The sequence below is a fragment of the Bactrocera dorsalis genome, chromosome 1 (assembly GCF_023373825.1).
Source record: "Bactrocera dorsalis isolate Fly_Bdor chromosome 1, ASM2337382v1, whole genome shotgun sequence".
NCBI classification, from domain to species: Eukaryota; Metazoa; Arthropoda; class Insecta; order Diptera; family Tephritidae; genus Bactrocera; species Bactrocera dorsalis.
Genome location: NC_064303.1, coordinates 113,686,213 through 113,699,412, shown reverse-complemented (window position 1 = coordinate 113,699,412; position 13,200 = coordinate 113,686,213). Strand labels below are relative to the sequence as shown.

Sequence of the window (13,200 nt, the reverse complement as noted above, 5' to 3'; positions counted from 1 at the left end):
ATCACTTGCTTGTGATTTTTTTTAATATGATTATTTGTTAAAATAATTACAACACTTCCAATCCTTTATCTCATACTTTGTAGAACGGTGAATATTGAGTAGCCCATTTTGCAGGTCTTAAAGAACGAGTCCAAATGAATTCTCATCATTCCACCCGCCGATACAGTGACATCTCTCAGCGAAAGTTCCGTAAACGTAACCGCGGCGCGACGAAAAGTGCGAGACTGTGATATCCAATTGCTGCGGAATATGGCGTAAGACAGCGCATAGAATTCTGCCTGAACCATGCTGCCATAGTAGCAGCAGGGAAAAATTTCGGTCATAATGGAAATAATATGGAAAATATAATAGCAGTAAGCAAAGAGATTGTCGGCGAAGAAAAGTAAATATAATAGACCAATCACGACGTTAATGCCAACAGCTGTGAACTGCACCATGTAGCTGGGTGAGATTATTCGTTCCACTTGTCTCGTTGTGCTATGGATATTATGAAGAAAATTAAACAAGTTATTTGGTAAAAATAATTCACTTACTTCATCAAGACTTTGTACTCGTCTATACACAGCACTAGCTCTTCATAGTTTCTATCTTCTTCTGCTGCACTCTCGTGTCCAATACGTGAAATACGTCTGGAGAGCAAATGAATATGACCCGAAAGCATGCATAAGATCATAGGCCCATAAACATCGTTGGTGAGATTCTGCACGATTTGCATATTCAAGCCGTAAAATTGAAAGATAAATACCGCCAAGTACTTCCATGTCGAATTTTGCCAATCGACAATCACATAAGCCGGGTATAAGATATTGGAGGTAGAGAGAGCAGCCAGCACTGCCATTCCTGACACTGCAAAGTAGGAAACAGTGAAGAAATTCATCATAAAAATGCACCTCGCACGCATATTTTTCATGTAATAACGCGTATCCTCTTCATTTTGCACCCGCTGATCCAGATTCTGTAGGATTTTGTTAATAAAGATTATTTGGCTGAGTTGCGGACGAAGGGTCAAGTGTTTAGCTGTGCAGGCAATGGTGGAAATACAGATGGCGAGATTGGTGAAAACGGTTTCCTTGTCGCTAGCGAAAATCACACCCAAAAGCAGGTGAAGCGGAAAGGCAAAAGTCGCGAAAATGTTAACAAAAATATCATAGAGACCGATCAAATACTTATTATAATTGGTTTTTAAGCCCAAAATCTGCCAGAGAAATAATAGTCTCTTGAAAGAATTCACCGTGTCGATTTTTGAGTCCATCACGGAAGTCAAAACAACTCAACCGATGACCTGCAAACTATGACAGTTCATACCTGGCGTGTTCTGGTATTTAAGGAACTTTGTGGGAATGAAAAGACTAAACGGAGTAGATGAGTTGTCGTGCATGTGTGCCCTGTAATTATTATGTGGATTTGTGTAATTGAAATACATAATTATTGGTCACGTTGGAAGTCGCAATCACGACACTTCAATAACAACACTTCATTACCAGGGTATGAATATAACAATGTTAGCTATTTGAGAGGGAAACGTTAACATTTGAGCCTTATATCAGATGTTCGTAAAATAATAGGAATAGAGTTGTCGACGTTGTTGTAAGATCTCAAGAAATAAATATGTTATTATGCGAAACCCTTTTTTGTACTATTTAAACCGTTAAGGTGAATGATAAAATCTGTAGAGCAGAAGACGCGAACGTGTGGGAAAGTTTTTCAGTCTATTCAAGAAAACTAATCGAGAACAAAAACGGTAAAGAGAACGTATAGCCGTAACTACACACGTACACCCGTACACTTTCACACAGATATTCATTTAAACCTAAGCCAGACGAACCGTTTTTCCGGAGCAATAAAAAGCCAGAATTTCGTGAAAACTGGTACAACATCCGAGTATATGTTGGAAAAGAAAACTACAGCAGCAAATAGTAGAGTCTAGTTTAGAGCTAATACGGTGCAGATGTGTTGCACGAAGAGTGTGCGTGTGCAACTACCGGAATATGCCGTCCACTTCATCGAGATTTATTTATGAAATTTGCAACTATAGGAGAGTAAACCTTTTAGATAGCCAGAGCCTCTTAAAATTAAGTGCACCGAAACTTACACCCTCTTCGCAGAAAAGTAAGATTGTACTGGATCTTCAAGCCTTAATGACAAATTAATTGAATAACACAAATAACCATAGAAATAAATGACCTTGAGCGAGTAGCTACATTACAAATGTTTACACCAAATATTGTCCCAGTGATTTGCATTTAGCTTTCTGAAATACAAATGTATATTTATAAGAATTCGCTTATGGAAGAGCATATGCAAATAATTTATTTAGTTAACTTTACAATATCGAAGCGCATTCCTAGACATTTGACCCTAAAAGTGTTCCTTGTAGTGGGTGAAACCTTAACCCTACATGTCTGAGGCCCGCTCGGACAGTTGTTTACTGTCTCATTATTCTCACGCATAGGCGTCCATTTAATGACTTAATTATATACTCTATCGTGTAAGTCTTGATTGCTTAATATCATAAACAAAATAAGTCGATGTAAATACAACGCCCACTTTGGTTGCTGGCGTACCTACATATATCACACAAGCATACACTCTACATCAAAGCAATCGAAAGTGTACAATATAGTTTTAAAAATTGTTTTCCTAGAATATAAAACCATAACTGTAATGAAGGGTTTTGAAATGCGTTGAAAAGTTCTTTTGCTATTTTATTTTTTTGTAATAAATTGTTTGCTGAAGAAAAAATAATATCACTTTTTTTTATACAATATATTTTTCGTTTTTTCGATAATATTATTTTTTGAAAGATGCCTACTACGAATATTGTTATTTAAAACATGTTGCACAGTGTAATTTTTATATCACTATAATTCTGCTGGTCAATATAAGCCTGCACAAAAATAACTCATTTGCCACAAGTCTCATAATTATCACACGGTTATACAATTAACTAAGTTATTTCTGAAAACCTACTTCAAAGATGGAGACTTCAAATGCAATCTTTCAGCCTGTGGACTCAGTTGTACTGTATCGCGCTTTCTGGCTTTGCTGGCAGGCGGTCGGCGTCTCAACCGCAAGCTGTAAATACTTCTGTGGCTTCTACGACCTGCTCATAAACGTTTCGGTGACAATTTTCTATCCAATCCATTTGTTTGTGGGTCTCTTCCTCAATCCATCGCCAGCAGATCTCTTCCAAAATCTGTCCATTACCATCACGTGTTTCGTTTGCAGCGTGAAGCATTACTTATTGCGTCGTAAATTACCGCAAATACGCAACGTGCAAGCGCTGCTCGCCGACCTGGACAAGCGCGTCGAGGGCATAGAGGAACATGCATACTTTCAAGAGGAACTTGTTGTTGGCGCAAAGAATGTGTTGAAATTATTTTCCATCGCCTATGGTGGCGCAAATATGGCAGCAATTTCAGCCACGCTACTGAGCAAGGAACGCCGTCTAATGTACCCCGCATGGCTGCCATTCCAATGGGACGCGAACACATTCAGCTACTGCGCTGCGGTCATTTATCAGATTGCCGGTGTTACCATACAAATCGTGCAGAATCTAGCCAACGACATCTATCCACCGATGAGTCTCTGCATCATTGCCGGTCATGTGCATCTGCTGTCGTTGCGCGTGGCCAAAGTGGGTGTGGATGCCAAGAAGTCTAAGGAGCAGCATAGTCATGCGCTGATCGAATGCATTGAGGATCATAAGAAACTGGTGCGGTGAGTTGGTGAAATCACAAAACACGACCGATTGCTGATTAGTGAGGGGTTTGGTGTTTTCATTGCAGCATTTTTCAACTGACTCAGGACACACTCTCACAGCCGCAACTGGCGCAGTTCATTTCCAGCGGCTTGAATATGTGCATAGTGTTGTTCTATTTGATTTTCTATGTGGAGAATGTGTTCGCCTACATTTACTATGCGGTTTATTTCGTCAGTATGGCTATCGAATTGCTGCCGAGCTGCTTCTATGGCAGCATGTTGATTTATGAGTTCCAGCAGCTGCCGTCGGCAATCTTCAAGTGCAGCTGGCTGGGGCAGTCGCGCGAATTCCACCAGAACCAACGCATTTTCGTGCAGTTATCAATGAAGGAGATTGTTCCTTTGGCAGGTGGCGTCATCGGTATACAGTTGAACTCTTTCCTGGGCACTTGCAAGATGGCTTATTCTCTGTATACGGTGTGTAATCGTATGAAATAGTGGGACAGATGATGTGTGGTGGAAGTTGGCTGATAGAAAGATGGTTAAGATGATTAAGTTTTAACAAAATAACAAAAATTGACTGAGTTTCATAGCAAAATTGCTTTCTTTATCTTTGATTATTTCCTTAAATTGCTTTCCCTTAAGTTCGATACTTTTGGCTCTGAGCAACCTATTCCCTCAGCATTATCTACTACGAATTTTGAATAATCTAAGAATGATAAAAGTGGAGGTTTTGTTTATTTTAATTTTGTGGCCAATTTTATCGAACACGTTTGACCAAGGGCACTTTTGATTCCTGACTTCATAAAGTAAAGTTAGTGAAGCCTTTGCTTTTAATAAATATGAAAGTTTGGAAGTTTTCCTCAGTTTTCGATTATTTATTTACAGAAATCTCTTCTTTGTGACTACACAAAAGCCTAACGGTATTATATAATTTCGTTGTTATACTATAAATTTGTCGACCTTTCTCTACATTCAAATTATTAGTTGTTGCCACATTCGATAGCCGCAGACCTTCCCCAACTCTGCAAAGCCAAATATTGGATCATGCCAAGTTTGCTACGGAATCCATTGAAATTCGAATATGAGCTCCGACAATAGTAAATGCAATCAAAATTGCAATCACAGCGGCGCCAAATGCAAATTGAATATTCCAAATGCGAGATGCTAAAATAGTTCTGAGTATTTTTACCTGTGGCGAAAATCAAAAACGCAAAACAATAACAAAATTGCAGTAACAAAAAATCAAAGAAAAAGACAACAATAAACAAAGCGAAGAAACAAGTGAAATCCAATTTTGGAAATATTTTGAAAATTGTGAAAAAAATATTTGATCATGCTTTGAATAAACATGTGCTTTTGAGTGTGAAAAAAGAGAAATATTTGCGTGCAATTAACTAAATTCCTTTATTCAAAACATTCGATTAAGCGAATTTTAACGTTAAGTACTACATATGCAAATATATTTATATACTCTTGCAGGTATATGAATATTTATTTCGAAAGGCATGGAAACTATTTCTCTCCTGTCGGCAAAAAATATTAACTTAAACAAATATGTTTGGTCTTTGTTTGAGTACATACATCTCGTAAGCCTCTTTGTGGACCAAAAGAACTTACTTTTTCATACACTCAAAGAGGCAATATACTTAGCTTTGATAACAAAAGCAGTGATCCTATGGTCTAAATTTACCGATTTAGGGGTGTCTATCCAAATCACAAATTCATACCTCAGGGCCTCTTTGCTCTCACATTATTGGCCAATTTGACTGCAAACACCGATTAGTCATATTCGTTTTGAATATCCGATTTAATGGTGCTGTTTATTGTTCAAATTTTATTTGCCCAGCGTACCGTGTGGGGGGAGGCAGGCAAAACGTATGGGAGCGCGTGTGCTTTGTGCAAATAGCAAATCATGCTGCCGCAATAACAATACAAACAGCAAAAACTAAAGACGTCGGTACACTTTCTTGTTTACGCACAAATTATGATGTTTTCATTTCGTTTCACGAGTCGTTTGCCACTAAACGCTCTCAGCGCAAAAACAACCAAAAAGAAGGAAAGAACACAAAAAACATTAATGGGCGAAGAGTCAAAATCGAATGGCAACTGAACGAGTACAAAGTAAAATGAGTGTGAAAATATTTGCTTAAGCCAAATTTGTTGTTGTAACAAAGCAGTGCCATCATTTGCTATTACATAACGACAGCAAAGTTGTTTAGAATATGCTCAAGTACATGTGTACATATGTGGCGTAACGATGCCCCCTGTTGTCCACTTAAAGCGAGAAGTGTTATGAATTCATGCTGCGTTCGTGATGTTAATGCGCCTTGTTGTTGTTATTGTTGGAGATGCCTTTGTTTGTACTGTTTGTTGTAAGCGGTGTGCTGTTGCGGCTAATGGTCAATGGTGGCGTAAAGAGTGTAACTGAAAGCGATTCGAAAAAGGTTTATAATATTGCGGTAAATCCTATCATATGACATCTCCTCGCATTATATTTTGTCGTATCATATCAAATACCCCTGACGTCCAGACTGCTTTTTATTACCAACACATCAAAGCGTCCAACAGCACCCAGTCAGTTTCAAATAAGTATTCACCACCAATACATGTTATATGAAATCACTACCTATCACGTCACATCACATCTTCTCACATCATAATCATGACCTATCGTTCGCATCCTAGCACATTGTCTCCTTAAGACATCACATCATAACATATGATATCTCATGAAAATGTCTCCTTATGACATCACATCATAACATCTGACATCTCACCAATATAGGTCATCACAATAAAATCTTACCCTATTGATATCACATTTCAACAAATATCACCTTATGACATCACATCATAAAATATCACATCAAAATGTAGTCTTATGACATCACTTCTTATGAAAATATCTCCTTATGATTTCACATCTCATCAAAAAGTCGTTATATGATATCACATCATAACATATCGCAAGACATGCTATCATATCACTTCGAAAACCTAAGACTTTCAGTATCTTAGTCTTTTCGCCGTATCAAACTTTTATTATGAATTCGATTGCTTAAACGTTTCAAAATTTTCGAACATGTTGTGTTCGAGCAAACTTCAGCTGTACCCATAGCGCTATTTTGTGCAAGTGCACGTGTCGTTTTTGAGAAGCCGCAAGCACGCTGACATTCCACAATTCCTTATGCCCATACTTATGTCAACCTTTATTGCAAATAACGTCGTCAGCTGCAAATTTATTGAATTCCTGCGGCCGAGTACCGAATGCCTTGAATACTAAATACAAATAGTGCTGCCATCCCAGGTATGCTTACTAGAGAATTAATTGCTTCACAGTAAGCCTCATTTGTCCAACATGTGTTCGTATGTATTAAAAGGTTTAAATGAAGTGATAAAGGTTTCAAAATGGGTTTGATAGTACAATTTCTTAATTTAATATTCATTTCCTTATAAATTCAATGCTTTGGTTGTACAGAAATGCCTGAAGTCCTTCCAAAGCTATGTACTTGTCTCCCGTGAGCAGAAAAAGTTATTCACGTGAATAATAAAATAATTTAAAAAGCTCATCATAATAAAAAATAATGAATGCATTGGCAGCAGAAAATGAAAAAAAGGGCCAAAAATTGATTACAAGTAAATTTATTGGATTGAATTTAGGTGTGAACGTTTCATTTGTTATACGAGCAAATCGATTTGTTCTCAGCGCAAATGAGCTTTCGGTTGTGCATTCCGCCGTTAACGCTTTCACATATCTTTCACATTTGTCGGCGCAAGGCATGCCACTGCCCCAGCATATCTGCATAGACGAGCTGCACTGCGATTTGCGGTCTGTGGCTGTGAGTGTGTGAGTGAATTTAAATGTGCATTTGATTGCTTTGCTTGGGCTGCTTGGTCTGCGCATATTCGCTCGGCCATCCGCATGCTTTGGATTACAAAAATACTCATTGCACTGTCGTCTGATGGAATCACTGAAGCATGTAACCACATTGGCGGTCGATTTGTCGATTTTCTTGTCCAGTACGCTGTGTGTGTGTGTGTGTGTGGCTGTGTGCAATTTGCGGTTAGTCTCGGTTAGGCGACTTGTCGTGCTAACGGGTCGCCAACACTGTCGCTTTCAAACCACTTAAACGCCATTGTGGATTCATTGAGAATAGATTGATTGCTCCTTTACTTTGGTATTTTCCACTTGCATAGCTGGAGGTTTTTTCAGTGCCTCGATGTCTCGCTTGGTTTTATTTTTTGAATAATTCTATTATACTTGTATTCTACTACGCATACATATTATCATGTGTGTTTGGTTGCTTTTATGCAAAAGTCCAGCAACACTATTGAGCACTAAAGCATTTGATTAACATCTCAAGGCCTGTGTCTGGAATTTAATTTATTTCTGTCTCCGTCATATAGAAAAAATATAATTACTATTTTTTATACCGATTAGGGCACAAATCGAAGTAATTTTGCTTTTCGAGCATTTTTGAGACTATAGTAGGAACTGTATATTCATTTAAACTGCTCTATCGGAAAAAATTACTGTTGAAAAATACTTTGTACTTATTTAAACAGCCTTTAAGAAAGTATTAAGAAATAGTATTCCAAAATTATTCAAAATATTTTTTTATAAAAACTGTTTACCAAACATTTCCAATCACTTTAAAATAATGTAAAATATTTAATTATTCATAAAAACATTTATCACTCGGCACAGAGCGTAGACTCGCGCCACCGCAATATCTCCGTGCTTAATTTACTCACAATCGCATTCACTCAACTCCTTATATCAATTGACTGCTGATTTATATGTGGCATGCTCGGCCCTTATCACTCGCTTAACACGCTTGCTTTTAACCACCGATGATTGTCGCTGTTGTTAGTGCAAATTCCATAGCAAATTCCTTATGTTGTTCGTCCGTGTTGAAATTCCGTTGCAATTTCTGCATATAGCCCACATTCATCGCCTAGTGATTGTACCCGGTAGGAAAATGTGTAAGTGGAAAGGATACTATGCGAGTATATTAAAATTAGTGTTAAGTAATTAAAACTGAGATTCAGACACAATTACACCTTTTTGCTTTCGAAAAATTTAAAATTGCTCCAAAAAGATAATGTAGAGTCATCTCAACAGTTGTTTCTGGCAGTCAATGCTAAAGCACCTTGGATCAGCATTCTTCAGATATGTGGCTGAAATAGCGGGTATACCAATGAACTGCCTAAGCAAATTTTTGGTGAGATGTAATCGCTAAGATGGGATCGGCCTTAGCACGTAACGTATATATAGGACAAGAGGGCCTCTCTGGAACTGTCATCTATTCCGGCGGAGTATTCGTGCACATTCTGCGCACATACGGTTACTACAGATGTATAAGCAGTTTCTTAACTTATTTTCAACAATCGTTCCCTTGTAAAATATGCTTATCTATGTAAATATAGTATCCGACAAAACTATGGCTACCTCACTACATTTTTGACTACCCTTGGAATATTTCTTCCAAGTCTTCAATAATTAAAAGTCTCACACAATAAATACATGCTGTAAGCTAGAAAAGAATAACGGTATGATATTTACCGTTATTTTCATAATTGTAATTACAAAAAGGTGTTTTATACAATATTTTTGAGATGTTATTTAATGAAATCCCAAAATCTACAGAAATTGTGTTGATATGTGAAAATTGTGGAGGATCATTTTAATGGACTGGGGTTCGGCAAAATCACAAACAATAAACTAAAAAATTGTGGACCAGAGATTGCACGAAGTTGAGGCCAACCAAGGGCTACCCCTATCGCACAGAGGCTAAAATAATCAGAGAAGTTATGTAGGAAAGAGCAGTCAGTTTCAGCACGATTTATTCAGCAGAGCCTTAAAATTAATATTTTTAGTGAACAATTCAGTGAAGAATCCGAGAGGATGGTTATTTCAGGCACTACAAATAGCAAAACCAACTTAATGTCCGATTCCTACCATGACCTGTACAAGCCCTGACTTAAATTCTGTTGAGTTTTAATGCCAATATTTGGGGAATAAGCTCGATGGATCGTCTTAAATAAAACAATAGCTTCTTCAGAACTCGAAGCCTCTTGGCTAAAATTAACACCAAAGGTGGCAATAATAAATATTGAAGTTTTTCTTAGAAGGTAACCTTATAATATATAAGGGTACACCTACTTTTGTCGTTGTGTGTGCCTTTTAGATTGAACTGCAATCGAATTATAGTTGTGATTAGTGGCACGCAAACGAATACATGACTATATATATCAATAACCAAGTAGCACAAAAGTGTGGTAGTCTAGAAAGGCGTCAGTTATGGACAACATATTTCGTGACTGCCTCATAGGTGCTGCAAAACGGGTACCGGGTGGAACGGGTGGAATCTACATATTCTTAATACCAACAGATAGAAGAGATATTAAAGCCTACTCGCATTTTAAAAAAATTTAAAAATTTGACTTGAGATTCTTTTAATAAAACTTAGGGGTTTTTCGATATTGGATCAATATAGGGAGGAAAAAAATATTTTGAATAATTTACAAAAAAAAGAAGGTAAGTCTACACCAAATTTCGTGAAAGGAAAAAATAATTTGGAGAAAATAAAAATTAGAAACCTAAAAACTAGGTTATGTAAATTTTACACACAAATTTCGAGGTTATGTGAATAATGTCTGAATACAAAAGTTATGAATATTGTCATTACTTACAACATTATCATATAGCTTATTTCTATAGGACTTGTAGTTTTGACGGAAATCGGGATAATCCATCCTTAGCTCTTAAAAATTCAGTCACGGCCCTCTCCTTCAGTTCACCCGTAACTTATTCTTCTCTTAATGTTTGTAATTATCTTTAATTTTCGAGAAGTTATATTCTATAACGAATTTCTTTTTTTTATAATTTTCAAAGGCTTCTGCACTAGTCTACTATGGTTTCTAAGTGACAATAATTAATAATATTAATATGTTTTATAAATGTTTAATAATATATTAATTTTGTGTGCTATTTAAGTTATACCATATCTCTATCTTGTGTAGATCATCTTCATTCACCCTATCTCCTTTATTTTAGTATTTTTTCTGCAACCTTCTCACAAGGCATTGCCAAGTCATAAAATAGATTTGAAAGCATCGTCTGTCAACGTGAAAGCCCTGCTGGGTACATCGGCTTGCTTGTATTAATAATAAAGTTTGGCACAGTCTCACAACCAAGAACTCTTAAAGCAGCGCCACATGCACGAATTCCTCAACATGAAGGAATGTCTAATTATGCTCCCAATATTTATGCCTACATATACCTATATATCTGCTTTTTGACTGAGTGGAATTTAATGAAGTTTCCCAAAGCTAAAACTTCATGCCATAATAAACTCGTCTTCATTTTAGTTATTTTTCTAAAAAAAAGTTTTAATTTTTAATTTAATATAAATATTTTTTTTTAATTTCTACTATTGTTAAACACTTCAATAAAACGTGCTGCATATAGTGGCTTCTTCTCAAAATTCATTCAAAAATTGATAATATACATATTTCATTCAACTGTGTGATTCTTTTATTTTTGTTGCTAAGCATCTTGTAAACAATTTTCCAAAATTTGCTGATGAGATCTGTTTTGTGTAAAAAACGGCTTGTTAAATATTATTTTTGGGTAATCCGAAATAATTAAAACTAAAGAGCGGTTGAGGTCTGTGTACCACGTACTCGAAGTTATCGATATATCACTTAATTTGTGTCTTAAATTACACTAGTTTACACCGACTGTGACGTTAGGGTCAAACCACCTTATTTAAAATGACAAAAAAAGTTATACGTGTTGGAAAATGTTTGAACGCAAATTCGTAATCAGGACACCTAAAATACCCCAAAGACCTCTTAGCCCATTAGTAAGAAATCTTCGTCCAGATTTGTTGAGTGGTGTCATTGACCTAAAAAATGACCGCAAAGCTTGTCTATGTATAAGTATGTTTGGGGTTGCTTGGCTCCTTGGGGATCTCGTACGAGTGGATCACTCAGTTTCGTGTGCTCATATTTCAGAACGATTTACTTGTATTTCGCATATATTTTCAATATTCAGCACGATCAATATGGACCTAAGTTGAGGTGGATGATCTCAAAGGAGTGTTTGACAATACAGCAAGTCATCAATTTCTTACCGTTATTACGACCTTCCATCTTAAGTGCGTTTGCCAAACTTAGCTGCATAACGACCAGCAGAGTGAGATAGGTAGCGAGTGAATTTTTCTTTGACGAAAATGCATTCTTGTAGAGAGATATCATTGACGGTGACATCGGCGCATGGCCACCGTCTGCAAAGTTTGATTTCGGGCAATTAGATTGTGGCCAAAACATTTGTTTCCAAGAAATTCCTAGCCACCTTAGTTTCAATCGGCGGTTGCTCGTCACAGTTCTCAACAACTCTTTCTTCAACTTCAGCCATATTCTAAGGTCAGAAAATTTGCCTTCGTTTCAGACAGTAATGGCGTTCGCCAGAAAAAAATATTCCTTGAATATTTAACTGAAATTATTTGGAATCAATTGTAATAATCCAAGGTCATTTATAGGTAGTTCTAAAAAATATAACAGCAAGTACATAAACGAAAGGGTTCGATGAACTGCTTCTATTGGAAAAATTGTATTCCGCATTCCACAGTTGCATGCATTTGTCGCCGGCATTTCGCGCGGGAGTAAGTGAGCGCCTGAGTAATATGTATGAAAGATAAGTGAATAAGTAATGTGCTACTTATGAAAATAGTAATTTCGCGAAAAGTGGGTTCACAACTTTACAAGAAGGCGTTACAGTCGCTTTAAGACTGCACACTCTATAAATGTATACCCAACAGTCATGTAGTAATATTTTTGTTGTTAAAGCTATGAAACTTCCAACTTTCAATTTATCCGCCACTATTGCTGAAAATATTCAAATGTGTTCAGTCCTCGAGCATGTTGCGTGTCGCATGTTGCATGCAACATGTTGTGGTTGTGTGGCGTTCGGCCGAGAATCGTATTCGCGCCACTTTGCTTGCAATTACCGCTATACAGTTGCCGCACGGCGACCATTCACTTTCAGTTGTGTTGAAACTACACTCCGTAACGGTATTGTGGAAATTTTGAGCAGCCTCAAAAAACAAAAAAACAACGCGTGTTTGCGAATAATGTAATAACGTTTGTATAGATGTATGTGTGTAGGCATGTAACTCACACAAATACACATATATAAAGCGTGACGCGTCGATTTACCTGTGTCAGTGTGTGCAAGCGCCTGAAGCAAACTGTGCAAGAAGCTTCGATGCATTGCAGTGGCATTTTTCTTATATTTTACTATACGTTGCATATTCAGAGGCGCCAACAAGCGCTGCGCGTGACGAACAATCACATCGAGTAGCTTAGATGGATTGGCGGAAAATAAATAAACATGCATTTCAAGAGTTGCAAATGCAAAAGCACTAATGGATTATATAAATACAAGCAAGCGCTGCAAAACAGTTAAAGTGTTTATGAGGAAATTTT

At 37.0% G+C, this 13,200-nt stretch overlaps 2 protein-coding genes across 2 annotated transcripts; one reads left to right on the top strand and one right to left on the bottom strand.

The window, feature by feature from the left end:
- Nucleotides 1–16: 16 nt before the first annotated feature.
- Nucleotides 17–1,465, bottom strand: LOC115066387 (odorant receptor 33b-like). The gene is made up of 2 exons (XM_029551534.2): nucleotides 534–1,465; nucleotides 17–468 (listed from the first exon to the last, which is right to left on the bottom strand). The coding sequence occupies exons 1-2, from the start codon at nucleotides 1,250–1,252 to the stop codon at nucleotides 66–68; spliced, it is 1,122 nt and encodes a 373-aa protein (XP_029407394.2). The 5' UTR covers nucleotides 1,253–1,465; the 3' UTR covers nucleotides 17–65.
- Nucleotides 1,466–2,977: 1,512 nt separating this feature from the next.
- LOC125779969 (odorant receptor 33b-like) lies at nucleotides 2,978–4,200 on the top strand. Its single transcript, XM_049461297.1, has 2 exons — nucleotides 2,978–3,720; nucleotides 3,789–4,200. The coding sequence occupies exons 1-2, from the start codon at nucleotides 2,978–2,980 to the stop codon at nucleotides 4,198–4,200; spliced, it is 1,155 nt and encodes a 384-aa protein (XP_049317254.1).
- Nucleotides 4,201–13,200: the final 9,000 nt, after the last annotated feature.

What these genes read in the sequence shown, in the direction of transcription:
- LOC125779969 (XM_049461297.1), top strand. Translation starts at nt 2,978, where the DNA reads ATGGAGACTTCAAATGCAATCTTTCAGCCTGTGGACTCAGTTGTACTG. An exon ending in GATCATAAGAAACTGGTGCG is followed by an intron (nt 3,721 to 3,788) that starts GTGAGTTGGTGA and finishes TTTTCATTGCAG; the next exon opens with CATTTTTCAACTGACTCAGG.
- LOC115066387 (XM_029551534.2), bottom strand. Translation starts at nt 1,252, where the DNA reads ATGGACTCAAAAATCGACACGGTGAATTCTTTCAAGAGACTATTATTT. An exon ending in GAGTACAAAGTCTTGATGAA is followed by an intron (nt 469 to 533) that starts GTAAGTGAATTA and finishes TAGCACAACGAG; the next exon opens with ACAAGTGGAACGAATAATCT.